The sequence below is a fragment of the Rhododendron vialii genome, chromosome 7a, assembly GCF_030253575.1.
Source record: "Rhododendron vialii isolate Sample 1 chromosome 7a, ASM3025357v1".
Taxonomy (NCBI): Eukaryota; Viridiplantae; Streptophyta; class Magnoliopsida; order Ericales; family Ericaceae; genus Rhododendron; species Rhododendron vialii.
In genome coordinates, this window is record NC_080563.1 from 31,933,477 (window position 1) to 31,953,646 (window position 20,170).

General features: G+C 35.9%; 1 protein-coding gene across 2 annotated transcripts; it reads right to left on the reverse strand.

The window, feature by feature from the left end:
* Nucleotides 1–8,463: 8,463 nt before the first annotated feature.
* Nucleotides 8,464–16,365, reverse strand: LOC131333543 (sugar transporter ERD6-like 5). Of its 2 annotated transcripts, none has more exons than XM_058368115.1 (18): nucleotides 16,066–16,365; nucleotides 15,145–15,207; nucleotides 13,700–13,789; nucleotides 13,524–13,583; nucleotides 12,683–12,748; nucleotides 12,527–12,592; nucleotides 12,206–12,281; nucleotides 12,077–12,141; nucleotides 11,155–11,247; nucleotides 10,925–11,005; nucleotides 10,739–10,823; nucleotides 10,526–10,569; nucleotides 10,381–10,443; nucleotides 10,247–10,306; nucleotides 10,097–10,150; nucleotides 9,269–9,328; nucleotides 9,049–9,163; nucleotides 8,464–8,914 (listed from the first exon to the last, which is right to left on the reverse strand). In XM_058368115.1, exons 1-18 carry the CDS (start codon nucleotides 16,219–16,221, stop codon nucleotides 8,784–8,786), a joined length of 1,428 nt encoding a protein of 475 aa, XP_058224098.1. In that variant the 5' UTR covers nucleotides 16,222–16,365; the 3' UTR covers nucleotides 8,464–8,783. The 2 variants fall into 2 exon arrangements, with proteins under 2 accessions (XP_058224098.1, XP_058224097.1); XM_058368114.1 differs by having other exon boundaries at nucleotides 12,527–12,595; nucleotides 16,066–16,347.
* Nucleotides 16,366–20,170: the final 3,805 nt, after the last annotated feature.

The window sequence follows — 20,170 nt, forward strand, 5'->3', positions numbered from 1 at the left end:
GACGGTGAATGACATGTTTTGATAATTAATACTTTTTCCGTTCCATAATGTTTGGCACTTTTACTATTCCAGCCTTGTGAAAAAATTAACTATATCTTTTAATCCATAATTTTTTTATAAGCAATATGAATCTTGTTTGATAGAGTTTAATTTGTTCTATTATACAAAGTTTAAAAAATCGCCTAAAACATTATGGATGGAAAGATATATGCAATTTAAAAATGGCACGCATTCCTAAAAATGTCAAACATTATGGGACGAAGGGAGTACCAGTCAAAAATATTTTTAACATTAATAAATATTCTTAGCATGTACTTAACGGGTATTAATTATAAAAACACGTCATGAGCTATCATTTTCCTTGGACCATATCGTCTATCGACCACTATTGGGCCTTCAACCTCACCTCTGGCCCATTGTCTAGAACTTGTGGAAATGAAAAGGAGAAGAGAAAAAAAATATATATATATTCTCTTTTATTATTTGGTTTGAGAAGAAATAGAAGAGCATAATGGCAAGTGAAGTATCAAGCTCAATAAATCTTTCCTCATATTTTACTTTTTAAATATTTTTTCTCTTTCTTTTCTTTCAACAAGTTCCAATAGTGTAATCCATTTCTTTTCTTCTTTTTTTCCTGTTTTTTTTAATAGATAGAAAACAATATTTTCATTATGGGCCCGTTTGATAAGGCTCTTGCGTTGGGGTTGGATAAGCAATCCTATTGAGACTATGAAGCCTTTGCTTGTTAAAAAAAAATACTTTGGACTACTATTTAATGATGCAATGACCAAATTGTCTCTTTATTTGGGATCCATATAGAGCAGATACTTGATTATGAGAGTTCTAGAGCCAAAAAATAATTATGATCCTTTAAAATAAAATAATTAGAAAAATAAAATCTTCGCACTGGTTCAAATGGATTGAAAATTTGAGTACTTAATTTTAGAAAGACTGTTTATTAACTACTCCAAAAAATATGGTTACAAAATTAAGTGCTCAAATTTTCAATTAATTTGCATTGGTACATAGTTTTTATTTTTCTGATCATTTTATTCTAAAAGCTCATAATTATTTTTTTGCTTTAGCCTCTCGTATGTTGTTATCCTTCAGTTTTGCATAAGGGCAAAAATAGAAATGTATACTATCATTTCAATCGTATCTCATGGAAACAAACATGATATTACTAATCATATCATCTAATCACATCCCAAACAAACATACTCATTATCAATCCATTCACCTTACTAATCCCTTCTCATTATCAATCTCAATCCTAATCATATCTCTTTACGAATCCTATCCATCAATCACTGTTATCAGACGAGGCTATAATAAATAATGAAGATCAATACACAACCGTAGGAGAATAAGAAGGAAAACAAAAAAATGTTTTCACAGGTGCTTTCACTGAATGTTTTCAAGCTCAGCATTTTAGAACATCGAAAACGAAATCAACTAAAACAAAAACAAAAACGCTTCCGAACTCTCTAGGCTCGGGCAACGACCGTGCAAATATTTTTCTCCTGGCAAAGGGAACTATTTATTTTCTTTTAAATTTTTCTTAGGAGAAAATTTTAAAATAGCACCTGAACTTTAGATTCAATGTCCCATATATGTAGTGGACCGAAGTCCCCAATGTATGATTAGAAGACAAGAGAGTGGATGAAGAAAAAATGACGAAGTTGGACGCCCAAGGACAAATAAATGGCTTTGCCTTTCTTTTTTTTTTTGTGCGCCAAATTTGGCTTGATAAATGGCAGTCATTTTTCGGTTTCAGAAATGCCGACCATTGAAGCTCATTTCTTGAGACTAATGCCAAATAATGATCCATTGAAGCTCATTTCTTGAGACTTAATGCCAAATAATGATTTTGGCTTGAGAGATGGCTTACCATTAGAGATGTTCAAAATAGGTCTGGCCAAATTATTAGACATAATGCATTAATTTGTGTAAAATGGGTGTACTTGTTAGAATGATTAGGTAGCTAACCCCAGGGATTGCCTGGGTGGTCAAGGAGCGAAACTTACACATTTGCTTCCTTCTAGTTAAGGTCTAAGATTTAAAACCTTACAAATGATATTAACTTTTTTGGAGCTAGTTCATGCGCACATCCACTAATCTTGAAAGACCACTCCCTCATCCACTGTGGGAGCCTCAATTAAAACCAGTAGTATCTGAACTTCATTTTATTTCAATTAAGAACCTGTGCTTTACAAAACCGTCTAATTTTGACACCTGCCGTTATATTCTACTCACTCCGTCTCAAAATGGATGACAATTTTTGAAACTCGTGTCATTTTTTGTCGCTTATATCTTTCAATTTATAATGTTTTTCATGAGTTTGAAAATTTTGTATAATAGAACTAATCGAAAATTATCAAATAAGATCCATATTGCATATTTTTTGAGATCCATATTGAAAGATATAAGGAATTAAAATTGACATGAGTATCAAAAATTGACATCCAATTTAGGACGGCAATAAACCTAAGGACACATACATTTTTACACAGATCTTGCATATACACTTTTATGGGGCCCACCTCGGCTCCTACCAATATGATCCGAACCGCTCATTATTTTTAAAACAATTTTTTAAGACTTTCTGTAAAAAATCAACTCGAATAGGATATCGGAAAGGACTTTTTCAGAAATCGCAAGGCGAATCAGACTATTTCACCCTACAATTTTTGAAAAAATCCTTACCGATATCCTATCGAGTTGATTTTTTATAGAAACTCTTAAAAAATTATTTTAAAAATCATGAGCGGTTTGGATCATATTGGTGGGACCCGAGGTGGGCCCCATAAAAATGTTTGTACAAAATCTGTGTAAAAATGTATGTGCAAATAGCATTGCTGTTAGGACGGAGGGAGTATCTATTTTGTGGAGAAACGTGATGCCTTGGTTTTTTTTTCCCGTTAAGTGCCCCATTGGCAGATGACAAGCCCTTCCTTTTGTAACGCCCCGATTTTTGGAAATAACTCGGAAGCATTAAATACTAATTTATAAAAAATTTATTAAATTAAAGTTCAAAGTCAAAAAATAATAATTCAACATAAGGATTCATTTATTATAATCCACTGTGGAAATACTAAAATTAGTCTTGTGATAATAAAATAGACAAAATGAACAGAGCCGACTTTTAAGTTTGATACGGATCCCAAGCGTATATTAGTTCAGTCTTCATCCTCGGATTCATCCCTGGATAGTACTGTCCTCCTTCGGGGTCCTGAATCTCTTCCTGATTTTCTGCAAAATCTGACACTAATGCCAGACAATCCATGCCTGAGTGAAAGAGTTCACTCCGTGGTATAATTCAACCCAACCACCCTCCTTACATTACAGCAAGCAGGTAATAATATATTATCAATGCAGAAAAGTAAAACGGAAGTAGCACACGTAAACGTATTCATCATTGTCCAATAGCCTAACAACAAGAGAAAGCTAGTCATGTCCTGATCGTAACTAGGGTTTGCTTACCTTAACCACCACATCAAAATCACCACTGGACTTCCATCAGTTCTATCATCACAAAATATCACTGGACCAATCGTCAGGTTTTATCGTCACAAAACATCACTGGATCACCCGCCAGGTTTTATCATCAAAAAATATCACTGGATATCCGCCAGGTTTTATCATCACAATCATCGCTGGACAACCGCCAGGTTTTGTTTTATCATCAGAAAATATCACTGGATCACCGCCAAGTTTTATCATCACAAACATCGCTGGACCACCGCCAGGTTTTATCATCAGAAAATATCACTGGACCACCGCCAGGTTTTATCATCACAAACATCGCTGGACCACCGCCAGGTTTTATCATCAGAAAATATCACTGGACCACCGCCAGGTTTTAAATCATCACTGGACCTACTTTGCCAGTTCCAAATCAAATTCATCACTTCATCACTGGGCTTACTTTACCAGTTTCAAATTACCACATCCAACTCATCACTTCTCAACATCACGCCTACAGGCAATCTAAAAATAAAACTTTCCCATTCATCCCTTACCTAGTATCGTCTAGGTAAATTCTATTTCGCATACCACCCAATGTCTCTAAGGTTCAATCTAACATTCAAATCAAGTATCGGTTCAATATACAATTCAAACGAATAATAATTAAAACAAATAACAAGCAATGCAATCACACAACTTCTTATGAATGGGCCGTTGCCCTTAGTCTTGCATGGTCAAGATGTCATTAATAAAGTAAGAACTGAAAAGAAAATTTTTTAAAATATTTATTTTAGGCTCTTATTAATTATTTCTAAGAAATTAGATTGATTAAGAACTAATTAAATAAATTAATTAGGTAAAAATATTAGAAAAATTATCTTGACCTTAGTAAGAGTCCTAACGGTCCTATGCAATATGCTCGAGTGTCAAAAGTTTGGTTCGGAGGTTCCCGGAATTAATTTAAATGAAAACGTTAATAAAGTGGTCGAAAGTGAAGTGAATAGATAATAAATAATTTACTAATTAAAATATGTTGTGGTTAACAAAGTTTCATCTTCGGAATATAAGGAGTCTAAATAAAATCACTCAGGCATTAACGAGAGGGTTGATAAGTTCGTAAAATAATTTTGATTGGAAACACTGTAAGAAATAATAATAAATAGTAAATTAAATAAAAAAATATTAAATTAACAAAATATCATCTTTGAGATGCGAGGAGTCTAAAAAAAATAGTTTGGATGTTAAAACATTGTTTGGAAAGTCGTAAAGATTTTTCGTTTGTAAGCTTTGAATAAAAACAAGTAAAAAATTTAATAAATAGATATTAAAATAAAAAATATATAATATTAACAAGTTATGATCTTTGAAGTGTGTGAAGTCTAGAAAAAATAGTCCGGGTGTCAAAAATGAGGTTTGGAAGGTCGCAAAGTTATTTCGAAATATTTAAAACCAACTCAATCTACTAGATAAATTAAACTGATATAACTAATATATTTTATACTAATATGATATTACACTGTAAGAAAATAATATCATATCAGTAGTCTTTAATAATATTAATATCAGAAGAATTGTAAAATAAATATCATAAGGGTCATCTTCTACGTAAATAATTACAAATAAAGCGTCTGACTCAAAAATAATATCAAATTGGTTAATATTGCAAAAAACGCGCAGTGAGCTATATTTTTCGTTCAGGCTCATTTCATGCCCTAATAAATAGTCAAAACAATTCAATTATACTTAGGGAAAGTAGAGAAGTAGTTGGATATGATTATAGTACATCGAATCGGATCGAATTGGTTTTAAAACGAATCTTGAATTTTGGAGAAGATGAATGCGGGTTCTTTAATCGAGAGACCTTGGGATCGAATTGAGAGATGTTTGGCGGTGCTAGAGGTCGTAGGAGATGTTTGGATCGATCAATTTGAGTTTCGGTGGGACGAAACTATGAAACCCACTTTTCTCTCTCTTTCTTTCTCTCTCTAAAACTCCATAGATTAGAGCTTGGTTTTCTCCGATTTTTCTCTCTCTTCTGGACTTGTGGGGCAGGAGAAAAATTGTGGTATGCCCTAGGATCAGAGTAATAGGATATTTATCGGAGAATTTTGAAGAGGTTGATAAAATTGTATTTAATAAGGATTCTATTTCTTGGGCTTCAAGATGGATGAGATAGGGACGATTATATGGTCCGGGAGGAAGTCGAGATCGAGTAGGAGAGGGAGAGACAGGAGGAGGAGAGGTGGAACTCTTAACTCTTTCTAATTGTGTATAATTGCATGCAAAGTAAAAAAAAGAAGAAGATAAAATAAAATAATTATATTTGTGTATATATATATATATATATATATTAAGAAAAAGAATTTTATTATTACGAATAATACTTTTTAAATGATATTATTAATGATAAAAAAAATTGGGTTGAAAATCCTGATCGTTACACCTTTCTCTCCTCGCCCCCCTCCCCCTTTCTCCCACATCTCTCCCTCCTGCTTCCTCTGCACCACTCCCTCTTTCACCCACCCTTCCTCCCCATCTGCCCCAAATCAGCAGCTTTTCCATGGGAGTTGGAAAATTGCAAACCCTTCTTTGAGGTTCTGTTTCGACTTCTTCCTGCTTAGATCGAATCTACTCTCCACCACCAAATCACCCCAACAACAATCCACATAAACAATCCCAAACCAAAAAACTTTAAAAAAAGTCGAACAAAATTTACCCAAATCCCTCATTTCCCATCAACTTTTCCTTTAAAAAAACATAGGAAAAAAATCCGCCTTTTCCACGGCCCAAATTGCCATTAAAAGCTTCAAATTTCCCATCAAATTAACCCCAAATTCCAAAAAAATTCACCTACTCCGTAATTCCCCATATACGTCTTTTCCTACATACAAATTGTATTTCTTAGTGGAAAAAAAGCCAAATCCAAACTACTTCAAAAGTTCAACGTAACAAAGGAGAAAAAAGCCATACCCAAACTTGTACAAGATTTATTATACTTTCTTGATCAACCCAAGTTTGAACTTCAGCCTCAATGGATGCAACAATACGAGAGACCTCGTCATTTGCGATTTAGAGGCGAAAGAAGGATTTGAGGCTGTAATCTTGGGAGTTTTGGAGGTTATCAAGTTGGGTTGTTAGGTTGGTAAATGGGTGAGATTTGAAAGTGTTGGGTCAGTGCTGTTGGTGTAGGTGTTTATTGGAAGGAGTTTGGATAGTACGTAATTAAATAAAAAAATAAATGAAAAAATAGGTGGGACCCGGGGGGCTCAACTGCCCTCATTGGCACAGTAGCCCCTACGAAGCCCCTAAAACGTTTCCGTTTTAGTTATAAAAAAAATAGAAACCAGCCATTTGCAATCCTATGGAGTAGAGACGTGATTTGAAGCAACATACTACTGAATCAGTTAAGAGGATTTATGCTAAATAATAGTTAACAAATTTATTAAATTGTACTATAGTTAAAAAAAAGTAATCCTAAATATAACATTTGTATTTTGGATTAGTATGTCGTTTGCAAAATACATTTCGTAATTAGTTCCCGAACACTAATTGTAATCTTAATTGAAAATAGAATTTGAGTTAACCAAAAAAAAAAAAGAAGGGAGGTAAATGGGAAAAGAAACAAATAAAGAAAATAATTGAAAAAAAAAAAGATTCAAAGTGGAAGGAATAAAAGGAAATAAAGAGAAAAAAAACGAAAAAAAAAAATCCAGCCGAAAAGAAACAAAAAGAAAATAAAGAGGGAAAAAGAAAAAAAAAAGTAAATGGGAGGAGGGAGGGGCAGGAGAAGTAAAATGGGGGGAGGGGAGGGGGTAATATGGGAAATGGGGTGTGGGGCCGGGGGGGGTGGGGTGTCAGGGGGGGGGGAAAAGCAGCCCTCTAGATCTTTTAACGCTTTCTTAAGTACGGAGTAATTTTTAACTTGTAGATTTTCTTGCTTGTCTGCCATGGGTGATTTTAGGGGTGATACCGGTCCGGTATTGACCGGTTTGGGTGTATTTTTCGGTCGAAACTGGTTATTCGGTTTGAGATTTTTAGAAATCGAAACAGGTTAAAATAAACCGGTCTGGTTTCGGTCCGATTTATCCGGTTTTCATTCATAGGCCATATTTTGGGCCCAACACATCAAAAAATTTACAATTCAACTCATAAAATAACACCAAAAATCTATAATTCAACCCCTTTTTTTGGCCCAACAAAAAAGGATCAATTTTGAGCCCAATACATAAAAAAAAAAACCCATAAAAATAATTTTTATATAATAAATATATTTATTAGACCAATATACACCACAAAATATCAACCAAAAACCCATAATTCAATCCCTCCCCTATATTTTTATACATATATGTATATATTATACAAATATATAACCGGCCCGGTTTCAACCGGTTTTTAGAACACATAAACCGGATCGAAATTATTTTTCCGGTTTAAAAAATTCGGTCCGGTCCGGTTTTTCCGGTTTCAATCGATTTTCCGGTTTCGAGTAACAGCCCTAGGTGATTTGGGTTGGAGAGAGAGAGAGAGGGGTGGGGGAGGGAGTCGAGGAGAGAGAGAGAAATGAGGAACTTTGATTCTCTGCAATTTTTGTGACTATCCTTATGTGCCAAAGGGCCACTTAACAGAAAAAAAACGCCACATCAACAATTTCCGTCACACAATAGATGGAACATAAGGCCAGGTGCCTCAATTTGGGATTCTGTACAGCACATGTCTGATTGAAATAAAGTTCATGTGTTTATGAGACATTAGATCCGTTGTCTTGTCCAAAAAAAAAATGAGACATATAGGTCCAAAGTTCTAGTGCCATTTTAAAATTTTCCCTTTCCTTAACTAATACTCCACATAGTAAAAGAAAGGAATCTAGCTTATTTTGTTTGTTTATTTTCCTTTACTATCTCTGCTCTTCATTCTTTATTTTTCATGAATCCAAAATCCAAAGGCTAACATGGCCGACTTCAACCCGAGCAAAAGCAAAAAACAAAACAAAACAAAAAAATCACGTCAAGAGTTTCTGTTTAAATTCCTGCAGCAATTATATCCAATGGAACATCATACCGGGAAGTGAAATACATGACAAGGAGTACCATATATGGCCCAAACTGAAATGCCTGTCTCTTCAAGGGCTGAAAAAAAAAAATGCTTAATCCTTTCTCCATGCAGCAATGTTTTCCCGGGAGGAACTTTATAGGCCTTATTACCCAAACGCGAAACAAACCAAGCCGTGGGATGACTTAAGCTAGAATTCCTAGTAATAGAGACAGGCTTGATGTGTCGAAACAATGGCTTTACGGTTACAAAGAATGGCAAAACTATTTTTTGGCCGTAAAAGGATTCATTGATGCTTGTATTTCTTCCAGAGTCCGCCCTTTGGTCTCTGGGACTAGCTTATCCACAAACAGAATGGTTAATCCGCTTACGCTTGCGAATATGAAAAATGTCCCTGAGAACAAGTAGAGGTATGGTTATTGAACAGTGCACAGAGAGAGAGAGAGAGAGAGAGAGAGAGAGAGAGAGAGAGAGAGAGAGAGAGAGAGAGAGAGAGAGAGAGAGAGAGAGAGAGAGAGAGAGATTCACCGTCTGAGCTCCAGTCCATTAAGAAGTTGAAGGTATATGAAATAATCCAAGTCCCGAGCCAGTTGACTACTGTAACAAGGCTTCCAGCCAAACCTTTCACGTTTATGGGAAATATCTGAAATGAAAAAGCATCCTTTCAATCTGAGATCAATTTAACTGTTACTATTTTGAATGTGATAACTTGCAGAATACAGACTTCTAGCTCAATTTGAGAACTTACCTCTGACATTATCACCCATGGAATTCCGCCCATGCCTAATGAAAAGGACCCCGTAAACACCTGATTCCAGAATCAAGAACAAGAAGTTAGGAATTGAACTCCTTCTCTTTACCTATTAGAAGTTCAATCTCTCCAAACAATGAATGTCATTTCAAAGAATCAATAGACCCCATTCTATAAAAGTTCTAAGGCAATGTTACTGGAAAAGTCTAATATGCCGCGATTTACTTTCTGGAAAACATGGTGTACATTTTAGTTCCAAAACATTGCGTTAGCAATCCATCTGAACTTTTGTCCTAAATATTTGTTAAAAGCATTTCTTAGGAGGGGAGAAAACTCAATACAATGAACAAATGCCAAAGCGATTTAAGATGTGACAAGACAGTCTAAAAAACGGCCATAATGCCCCTAGAATAGTGTAGTTATTACATTGCTTAATTGAAGCATAATGAACTGCATTTTGACATATAAATGTTATGAATTTTTTTTTTCCTCAAACTTCGGAAGTACCTTAACTTCTAATAGCGTGATTTATACTAGCCTAACCATAGCACAACACATTTTACCGCACATGGGGGCTATCTACTCCTGTTCACATTTCTCGTACTTGGAACGACACACGCCCGAGGTAACATTGATCAAAATACTGGAAAGGAGACAATATGTTTACAAAATACAATAACAGTGTTCTGCCCTACATTTGATCAATAAAGAGGCAGTGCCGAAACTTTCAACCAACAGCTATTTATAGTGGTTTAGGAAGAGACATTGCTGTATATAATAGAAAGAGAAATGACTGTTGCAGGGTGAATGGAATCAATGGATTACCAGCACACCACCAAGGGCCATGATGGGACTGAAATCCTTCCACACTTGAAGATCCTGCGCTTGGAAAGTTCGCTTCTTAGTAAGATGACCACACTTCATCTACAAATGATTAGCTAATATACATAAAAGCATGTCCGTCTAAGAAGAAACCTGCAACAAGTATGATAATCCGACCAGGAAGCAACCCAAGCATGTTCCTGCTGCAGAAATCTGTAAACAAAAAAGACTCTCTTAGACTTTTCGTACAGCAATGCTTGAAAACTTGAACATAATTTCCTACATACCATAAGGAGCACTCTTCGTCCGGACTTATCCATTAATAGCACACCCAACAACGTCATGGGAACCTAGAGGAGAATATTGACAATGTCCCATAAATGTGCATAGGAACAATACCCAAATAAAACCACCGGTAGAGAGTCCAAAAACCTGAACAACCACCATCGCCCAAGTCCCAACTTTGCCAGAAAAACCTACATTTCACCACACTTATTAGTCATTTCTTAATTTTCTCCTGCTTTGTTGTAAACAGTTATAAAGAGTACACTTTATCTAAAAATGCATCATCAACCGGACTCTGGATGCGTAATGTACAAGAGGAGGTTTTCCTCGCAGGAACTATTGCTTGAGTAAGTTATTTACCGGCTGATTCGAAAATATCACTTGCATAGTATGCAATACCATTGACACCTCCAAACTGTTGCAATACCATTAGACCAACTCCAACCTAGATATTAATGGAGTCATCCATTATATGGCATGTTTCAAAACAAACACACACAAAAAAGAGAGAAGGGAAAATGCCACAAGCTAGGCAAGAAGGCTCACGATGAGGGAGTGAGCATATTTCCTCTGGAACAAGTCAAGCACTTTAGCTGCTGCTAACTTTTGAAGAGTTTCTGTATAATCCTTTAATGGCAAAAGTCGATCAGATTTCTTAATTGCACGCAGGAAATACTGAAGAAATTTAGGAAAATCCTACTTGTTAATCCGACAAATTCTTGACTAATTTCTAATAACAAGTACACTTTGATGAACCGATGAAGTTAAGAAGTTACTCTAATTTCTGTAGATTCTTCAGTAATATTTGCACTCTGGCCCCGAAGCCTCTGTAATGCAGCTTCACAATCTAACCACCGATCATTCTTTGCCTGCAGAGTTGCACCATTTTCAAGCATTTCAATGTGTTGTTATCTCATAGGATACGTACATATTAGAATGGTTCTTAAACGTCTTCATACCATACAGGTGATTATGAAGTATTCTGTCTCACAATCCAACCAAAATCAAAAATACCCTGAGGCTTCATTTGGATGAGTGGATTTAAAATAAAGGGATTTGACGTCAAAAATTTCGGATTCTTGGAAGGTTAATAATTGGAGGTGCAGAAATACTTCTAAAGTTTAGAATTGAACAGAGATGTACTTCTTGGCACATCTCCTCTAAGATCTTTGCTAGTACTTAATTCTGGGTGGTTTTTTGAGTTGGTTGTTGAGGTGGTTTTCTTTATTTTGTCTAGCTGGCTTTCTAGGCACAACTAGCAGGTAGCTTTTCTGTCTTCGTATAGGGTTTGACTGTTCTCTAGTTCTACTCTGGTCGGGCTTAGCCTGCTAGTCTGTATGTCTTCTTCAGGGGTATGCCCCGTTGGTTGTGTAATTTGGTTTTTCTTGGTTTCAATAAAAGCTTTACTTACCCAAAAAAAGAAAAAGAAGAGAAGATATTTGTACAAGTAGAAAATTAACGTAAGAATTCAAGTAAAATATACCCACCAGTTATTTCAAATCCATCAACTGAAAAATATCAAATCCACGCCTACAATCTAGATTTAAGAGACCAAATTGAACAAAAAGCTATGCTCATTGAAATGAGTAGCAAACCCATTCATTTGACATCCAAAAATCCAAATGCAGCATAAGTCTTAGTTATTATCAAACCATCATCCAAGCAACTAGTATTGACCAAGTTCTACATGTAACTCACCAACCACCTAGGAGACTCCGGAATGAAGAACAAACCAAGAAGTTGCAGTACACATGGAATGGTTCCTGAATGATATTAATCAGAAGCAATTCTATTCATAATATAAGTTGTAAGAAAAACAAAAGTTACCAATTAAAGCCAACATGCGCCAGGAGATGAAAGTTCCAATGAGATACGTTATTGATACGCCAATACATATCATCAACTACAATGAAAAGTATTTACGTGTGTCAGCTAGGAATTTAGATCTCCCTCTATGTCTTTGAGTTCCTGATTTGAAGTAGCTACAAGCACACCAATTTGCACATTATTGTACACAACATGCCAATTTGGCATAGCATCATTGGGAATCGGAAAATATCAATCTACCCAATTACCAATGAGCAGTGGCGCATGGGCATGTTGTATATGTGCGAATTGTTGTACTTTAGACTTTCTGTTCTGAATTACCTGATTAACGGCAGTAAAGCCTCCTCGAAGATTCTTCGGTGTTATTTCTGCTATATATACAGGTACCTGTTTAGAATAGCAAATACATATACCTTCAGCTTCAAGTGTAACATTAAGAAGAAGCCAAATGTAAAAATCAAATTCCAGAGCTTGTACCACATATGAAAGAAGCCCAATTCCATATCCCACCAAAAATCTTCCAAGGTCAAGGAGCCAAGCACCCTTTGACAATCATCGACTAGTTAATACAGTTCTAGAAAACATATTTATGTTGGATGACTACCTAGTTTCATAAATATTTGTGGTCATTTAAATGCCTTTGAATATACAATGAAACAACATTAATGCACATGGCCTGTGGAAAAGCAAAGAAGTAAAAAGAACACAAAACAAGAAACAAGGTGAACAAAGAAAATGAGAAAAAATGTAACTCCCTCCGTCCCTTTTTAAGTGTCTTGCTTTGTAACTCCAACTTATTAAAAAGACCTCATCATTATACCTTTCACATCAATTTTTTCCTCCACTTTCTCTACTTACCCATCATCATTACACTTTAAATCACTAACTTTTCAAATGGAATATACTTTTAGGGACAAAATAGACAATGCACCAACTTTTATCCACTAACTTTACAAAATAGACACTTATTAAGGGACAGCCCAAAATGGAATACTGGACTCTAAATAAGGGACGGAGGGAGTAGTATGCTTTAGGTTAAATGGTGACAAAAGATTGTCATTTTTTACCCAATTCACACATCTTCGCATAGAATCTACTGAAGAGACCACAAATACTTCACTTCAATTATAAATTATTTTAGGACAAGTCTGTCCATGAATAGAACCTATATTCAGTGTCCGTGAGGTAGCTTCCTCTACCACTTCCATTCCAACTTCCATGTCCCATCAAGTCACAAAATACCGTTTCTATGACCAAAATTTCTTTCACAAATAACCCTATGAAGCAAAAATGAATTAAAAGTGCCAAGGCAACAAACCTTTGCTAATACTATTCCAAGCCACCCTATGATGCAGAATACCTCTGCAAATCCCATTGTCTGCATCGAAAAACAACCACACAATAACTGAATAGGAAACCAATTTAGGGGCATTTTTATTTTCATTTTCTGTCATGCCTATCAATGTCAACTCTCAAAGTAACTGTAAAACTTACACCCCTCCGGCCAAATAGATCTGCTAGCTTCCCACTCATTACTGCACCCAACATTGCTCCAACAGTCGATATTGAACCAAAAACTGAATACTGCAAAATGGCACCAAGAGGAAAAGGGGAAGAAAGAAAGTCATTGCCAAATGGAAAAAAAAAAAGGCTAATACAGAAAAGTCATTTTATGAATTCTAGGTCACTCAAACCACACTGATTAACAATACTACCCAACTTCCCTGTCAGTGGAGTGTTCATATCTTTCTACTTCTTACCTAAATGGAGGAAGCAAATATAAACATGAGAAGGGGGGAGAAATACAGAGAAAGTATTATTCGCTCCACTCTTTCTATCACCACATAACTAGATATATTGCATGGTTATACAATCCAAATCTCAACCATATTCCTTATTGTGGATTGAGAGGAAAAGTTTCACAATGAAACATGCAGATGCCAAGTTGATACCAACATCACATTAGGATTTTCCACTTTTCCAGTTCAAATAACATCACTTTCAAGAACAAATTTCTTGGCCCAGATCTAAACAAATCGAGTGAATGCCTCCCCAGCTTGTTGCATGTGACTATCTTTATCTGAATCAACTCTAGTCACTTTCATTGTTTTCAGCCTCACAGAAGACACACGTATGTTTTTTGGTTTTCTAATCGACATATAAAAACCGATCAAAACAAAAGATCGACATATAAGCAATACTATTGTCCAAGTGATCTAGAGAGGAGACAGACAAAGTTGGGCCATAAACAAAAGCTCATGGAAAAGAGTTAAATTTCCTTAGACCTTCTCATAGTTCTAAAGTCAGAGAATCAATATCTTTCATTCAGAAGTGATAGGAAATATACCAAGATTGGACAGAAGTAGCAAAAACACATGGGAAACTAAGAATAGTCAACACTAATACGGGACAAAAGCAAGGAATTCTATAAACAGTATAATCATCTGAAAATAAGAACTTCCATGCCCAATGTGAATGATTTAAAGCCAATATTAACTTCATGTATCCTTTGTTTTCAAAATCAGTTCACACAGAAAGTATTATCAACAAAAACAGGATTATACTTTTGGAAAATGGATAACAATGTTTTAAAGCCAATATTAAGAAGTAATTTTACAGCCTATACTAACTCAGCCCCGGGGGTCTGGGTTCTATATTGAGATATTGGGATAAGAGTTGGAATTGGTGATATGACCAAGTATCAATTGATAGAGCAATGTATCGGCCGAAGGCGGAACACAGCCAATACGATAGGCAACAACCAAGGGGTTGAATGAAGTAGAGGATTAATAGAGCCCTTGTTGCGGATGATGCCTAGGTTTAAGTTTCTCAGTACTATTTTAAATTACCACTCCCTCATTTCCTACTATCGACTGCGGACAAAAAGAACCAAATTCAAATGAGTAATACAGTTCTTTTTAATCATCTAAAAGACTAACCTCTGCCACAGAGAGACCAAGGTCATCCATTATTCCAGACTGAGCAGGTGAAGAATATCCCACCTGCAAAATCAAACTTGAACATTAGGGTCTGAATTCATTTTCCAGTAAGTACAGGGGTCCAAATTAGACATGGGAATGAAGCAAAAACCTCATTGGAGGTCATTTAAATCGTATGTTATACCAATCCTACAAAATATCAGGAGCCACTTTCAAATTTTTGTGTGCACAAAAAATGGATATCCAGATAGGCTACTCCATATATCCATCACGGAGTATTGCTCTCAGTGTCACATAGTCATCGAGACCCCACCACACGAATATGTCGAGGCCAAAGTTAAGGTCCCACCGCGTGCTAGAGGCACAGAAGTGTATGTTTAGTCTCACCAAGTGGTGATAGGGACTTGAACCCAATCATTGAGCTAGTCACTCCAAGTACTTGCCTATTGAACCAACCATTTGCTAACTCCACACCACTAATCAGGTAAAATCACTTATTTTGTACAATAACATATCCCCTCGCTAGTAATCGTGCCAATCAATTGTAGTCTCTGTATAATTAAGCAATTCTGGCCTTTGAGTCCGAAACCATTTTTATAGTTTCCCAGATGTCGCTCTTAGATCGTCTGGTTGTACCCTTGGAAGTCTAATTAAGCAATTCCAGCCTTTGGGTATGAAACCATAAATATTGTTTTCCAGATGTGGCTCTTAGCTCCTCTCGTTGTACCCTTGGCTTCCAAGAGGAGGTCTGGGTTTCGAGTTTATGGAGAAACGTCGTAACCCTTTGGTTGTTAACCCGCTAATTCCCCTCTAGTACTTATACAATATTGGCAGTTAAAAACCATAGAAATAGTTTTTCATGAATTGTTGGTAGATACATGGCATAGAGTAGAAATGGGAAAACCCAGAAAGGGAACTTACAGCAGAGCCAAAAACATAAGAACCAAAGACGGCGACCAAAGTGCTGAGCACAACCACAGCTGTGGCATGGGATGAGGAATCACTACTCTCAGAGGGGTTTTCACTGAGAAGCAGGGGTATCGATGTCTCTCCATCTTCAATGCCTCCTCTCTCCATATCTCTCCCTGTGTGTGTGTGACTGTGTGTATCTGTATCTGTATCTGTATCTATATACTGTATATGTGAAATATATCTACACACTTGACATCATACCATTGGTATATGGGGAAGGAAGACCGAAGGAAGTAGCAGAAATGATCCAAACTGTCATTTTTTTTATTCGAGGCAGAGGAAGATGCCATCTTTTTTATTCGAAAAAATGCTAGGGGGACCGAATAAATGGAGTACTGAAAATGTACAATGACATGTGGGGTCCACTTTTGGGTATCACATGAATAATCCAAACTGTTTAATAATTTTAAAATAATTTTTCGAATGGTCTAGCAAAAATTCAGCTCAATCAAACATATGTAAGTGGGTGATTCTGTCATCCAAGTTTTGTTCAGAATTTAGGATCTTGATTTTTGAATGAAAATTTGAAGATTAAATCAATAACTTACCCATATTCAATTGAGCCTTTTTTTTTGGAATGACCACTCAAAAAATTATTTTGAAATTAATGAACGATTCGAATTATTTATGTGAGGCCCAAAAACACATTGCAACGTGGGTACACCAAAAATTTTGATACCAAGGATTTGAGGGGATTTTTATTGAGAAATTAAGAAGCAGACAAGGAGGGTGGAGTAATTGGGAAGGATGGGTTTGAGATTTTTGTCTTTTTGCTCTTAAAAAATGGAGAATCTTGCCAACGTGGGACTTTCTTTGTCTACCTCTTTGGTTTTTAGAATTGATTTTTTTAATTTTTTTTTAATGTCACTTTCCTTATCTCACAAACCAAAATCTATTAAAAACACTAAAAAGAGTGACATTAATAAAAAAGGAACAGCAAAATCATTCCCCTTGTGTTTTTTTTTTTTTTTTTGTGAAGGATAATTTTCACCGAGGTCCCCTTAAGTTTCTAACAAATACAGTCACCTCCCTTGGGATTTATAGAAATGCTAACCCCATTATGTTACAAACTACTTATATCTATTAAGTTACATAACGATTTTATAAAATGTCTCACTCGCAACCATCTTCCGTGGCACATTTGAGGGTCGGGAAGACGGAATTAATATTCTACGGTTAAGACTGAGTGGAGTTCCACTAAGCAAAAAGTTGAAAAAGTAAGTTTTGTCCTTATTCAATTTTTTTTTTTGTGTTCGTTAGTTTTGTGCTAAACTTAATTTTTTGGATTATTGATTTGTCTCAATGAGAGAAATTAGACCCAAATATTTTGAAAATATCCATTTTTGAGCTAAAAAAAATGCAAGTGGCACATTTTAGCTTTAAAGTGGATATTTTCCAAAATATATAGGTAAAAGTAAAAATTTTTAATTGGGTTTTTTCATTCCTCTCGTTAAGACAAATTAATAATTTACAAAAGTTTGGCGCCAAATTAAGAAATGTTGAAAAAACAAACAAACTTACTTACAAAAATATAAACTTACTCACTTACCAAAAAAAAAATATGAAAAAAATTAAATAAGTACAAAATTCACTTTTTACTCTTTTTGCTGAGTGGAATTCCACTTGAGTCAAGCTAAGGGATGAAATCATTCCCAAAAAGTCCAAGGGATTCTATTCCAAAAAAAATTGAGATGCCTGCCATTTCTCCCCACTTTTTCGTTTCATCTTCCATCTCTCCTGATCTCTCTTCGCCATCCTCTGCTCTTCCTCGCAGGCCACAAAAACAGGTTTCATCCGGAGAGGCAGCAACCACGAGAGGTGTCTGTCAGTCTGCATCTCCAATTCAAAACTCTATTTGAGAGTATCAAAATACTCTATTTTATTCATAAAGTAATTTTAGAGGAAATTACTATTCCTATTTACTCCAACCACAAACCCTCTATTTTTCCTTCTAAAATCACTTTACGAAAAAAAAACTTTTTTTTTATACTCTCGTAAGGATATGGTTTAGTAAGAAAAGCTTACAAGGACAAAAATATCTTTTAAAAAGGTGAATAGTGTTATGGAGATGATCGTCTATATTTTCTAAAAACTCTCTAAATATAGAGGATCAAAATCCAATACTCTCAAATGGATGAGGGTTGAGAGGATGGATTGAAATGCTTTGATACTCTTAAATAGAGATATAGAGTATGGGTAGGAGATGCTAAGTAATCTTGTATATCCCCGCGCGTGTGTTTTTTGCTTTTTTCCATACACATTAATTCTCTTGCCCTCTCAATCTCTATTTTTTCGATGAAGGGTACTGTTGGTTTCTTCTTCTCTTTCAGTGAAGGTGATGGTTGTGTTCTGATAAATGAACTTAATTTGCAAAATAACTCAAATCCACAACCTCTGTGTTTTCTATCCATCCCACGTACTCCATTTTGGGTTCTCTAGGTAATTCTCTGCTCCCTCCTTCCCCTCATATTCTCACACTGAAAATCCCTCTTCAACAATATTTCAACCTCCGCCACTGGATGCATGACGACTGATCTTGAATCTTGTCATCCAAGTTACCAAAAATAAATCATATGTAATCCCGTGGCCGTGGCTCTGACTTCATTGCTGCTTCCCACCTTGTTTTATGATATCTCAAGCGTTCGGACCAGGTTTTGGAAACCTTGACTAATTCTGAGAGACCAATATCCCACCGTTTACTATTGGGCTCCAATTACAGCAAAGCTTTGTATGGTCTATCCTAAAGGGGTTGATAGCACCTAAAATGTTTTGAACTCGAGACTTTAGGTGGAAGCACACTCTTAAATCTCATTCTGACCATCACCAAGCCAGATATTTACTTATTGACCCTTTTTTTTTTTTTTTGGTAAATGGTTTTATTACTTACCTTTACCCCTACTAAGACGAATTTTGGATAAATGAAAGGACTTTCTTAGCTCTAAAATATCCAGTAGAGATTTAGTAAGGTCATCTCCAATGACAATCTTTACATAACTACATTTTGTGTTAAAATGTTTTGTTAGAGTGTGCATTAGTGAAAAATGGGTCTCAATGTGAATGTGTGATAAGACATGAACAGGTGAAAAATATCCCGCCTGCAAAATCAAACTTGAACATTAGTAGGGTCTGAATTGATTTTCCAGGAAGTACATGGGTCCAAATTAGACATGGGAATGAAGCACAAATCTCGTCGGAGGTCATTTTAAATCGTAAGCCTAAGGGGTGGTTAGAATAATTAGTCAAAAAACTTGGGAAGAGATACAATATTCATAAGCCGTAGGGGAGGTCATTGTGATTTACCCTGTGCATATAGTAACATTCTCTAGGTCTAGGGTTTGCTATGCAGTCCATGCAGATGGGCGACGAAGACAAGCACGACCAGCAGTCCGAGGTCATAAACTATGATATGCTAGGAGAAGTTTATCCGGCCAAATTATTGCGTGAGATTTGGGCCACGATTGATTACGAGGAAGACTACCGGCGTTACCCAGGTTTAAAGAGGAGGTCCCACACCGTCACGTTGGAGGACGAGGAGGAGGAAGGGAGGACGAAGAAGAAGAAGATCTGAGGGAGGTACTCGTCGGCCGCGAGTGGAAACTATTGGCTGGGAAGTATGCGTTGGACTGTCTTAAGGAGAAGCTAATTGAATGGGAGCTGCAGGAGAACATGACTCTTTCCTCAGGTCGATCTGAACCAGCACTAGCAGGTTTTTTCTAGTTACTTCTACTTCCGAGTGTGTTTTCCTCACGAGATGATCTCGGTGTTGATGTGGTGTTTTATGCAACGAAGAGCGACAATAGTCAGCAATGCAAGATATGATCGGTTGTGTTCGGTACCAATTTTAGTTAGTTTAATTTTTCAATCATTATTCTATTTCTTCCTTTAATAATTATCCTATCTAAGTCCACTATAGCAATTTCCAAATCCATCTAGTCCACTTCTAAGTTTCATAACCCCTTAAGTCCACTAACCTACAAAAATACCAATATACCCCAATATATGTAGCCCTAATCACTATATGTAGCCCTATATATACCCCACAATATGTAGTTTA

Coding starts and splice junctions, on each gene's coding strand:
- LOC131333543 (XM_058368114.1), bottom strand. CDS start 16,221: ATGGAGAGAGGAGGCATTGAAGATGGAGAGACATCGATACCCCTGCTT. Junction 12,596..12,682: donor TTGGGCTTCTTTCATATGTG/GTACAAGCTCTG, acceptor TGCTATTCTAAA/CAGGTACCTGTATATATAGC. Junction 10,151..10,246: donor GATTATCATACTTGTTGCAG/GTTTCTTCTTAG, acceptor TTCCAAGCGCAG/GATCTTCAAGTGTGGAAGGA.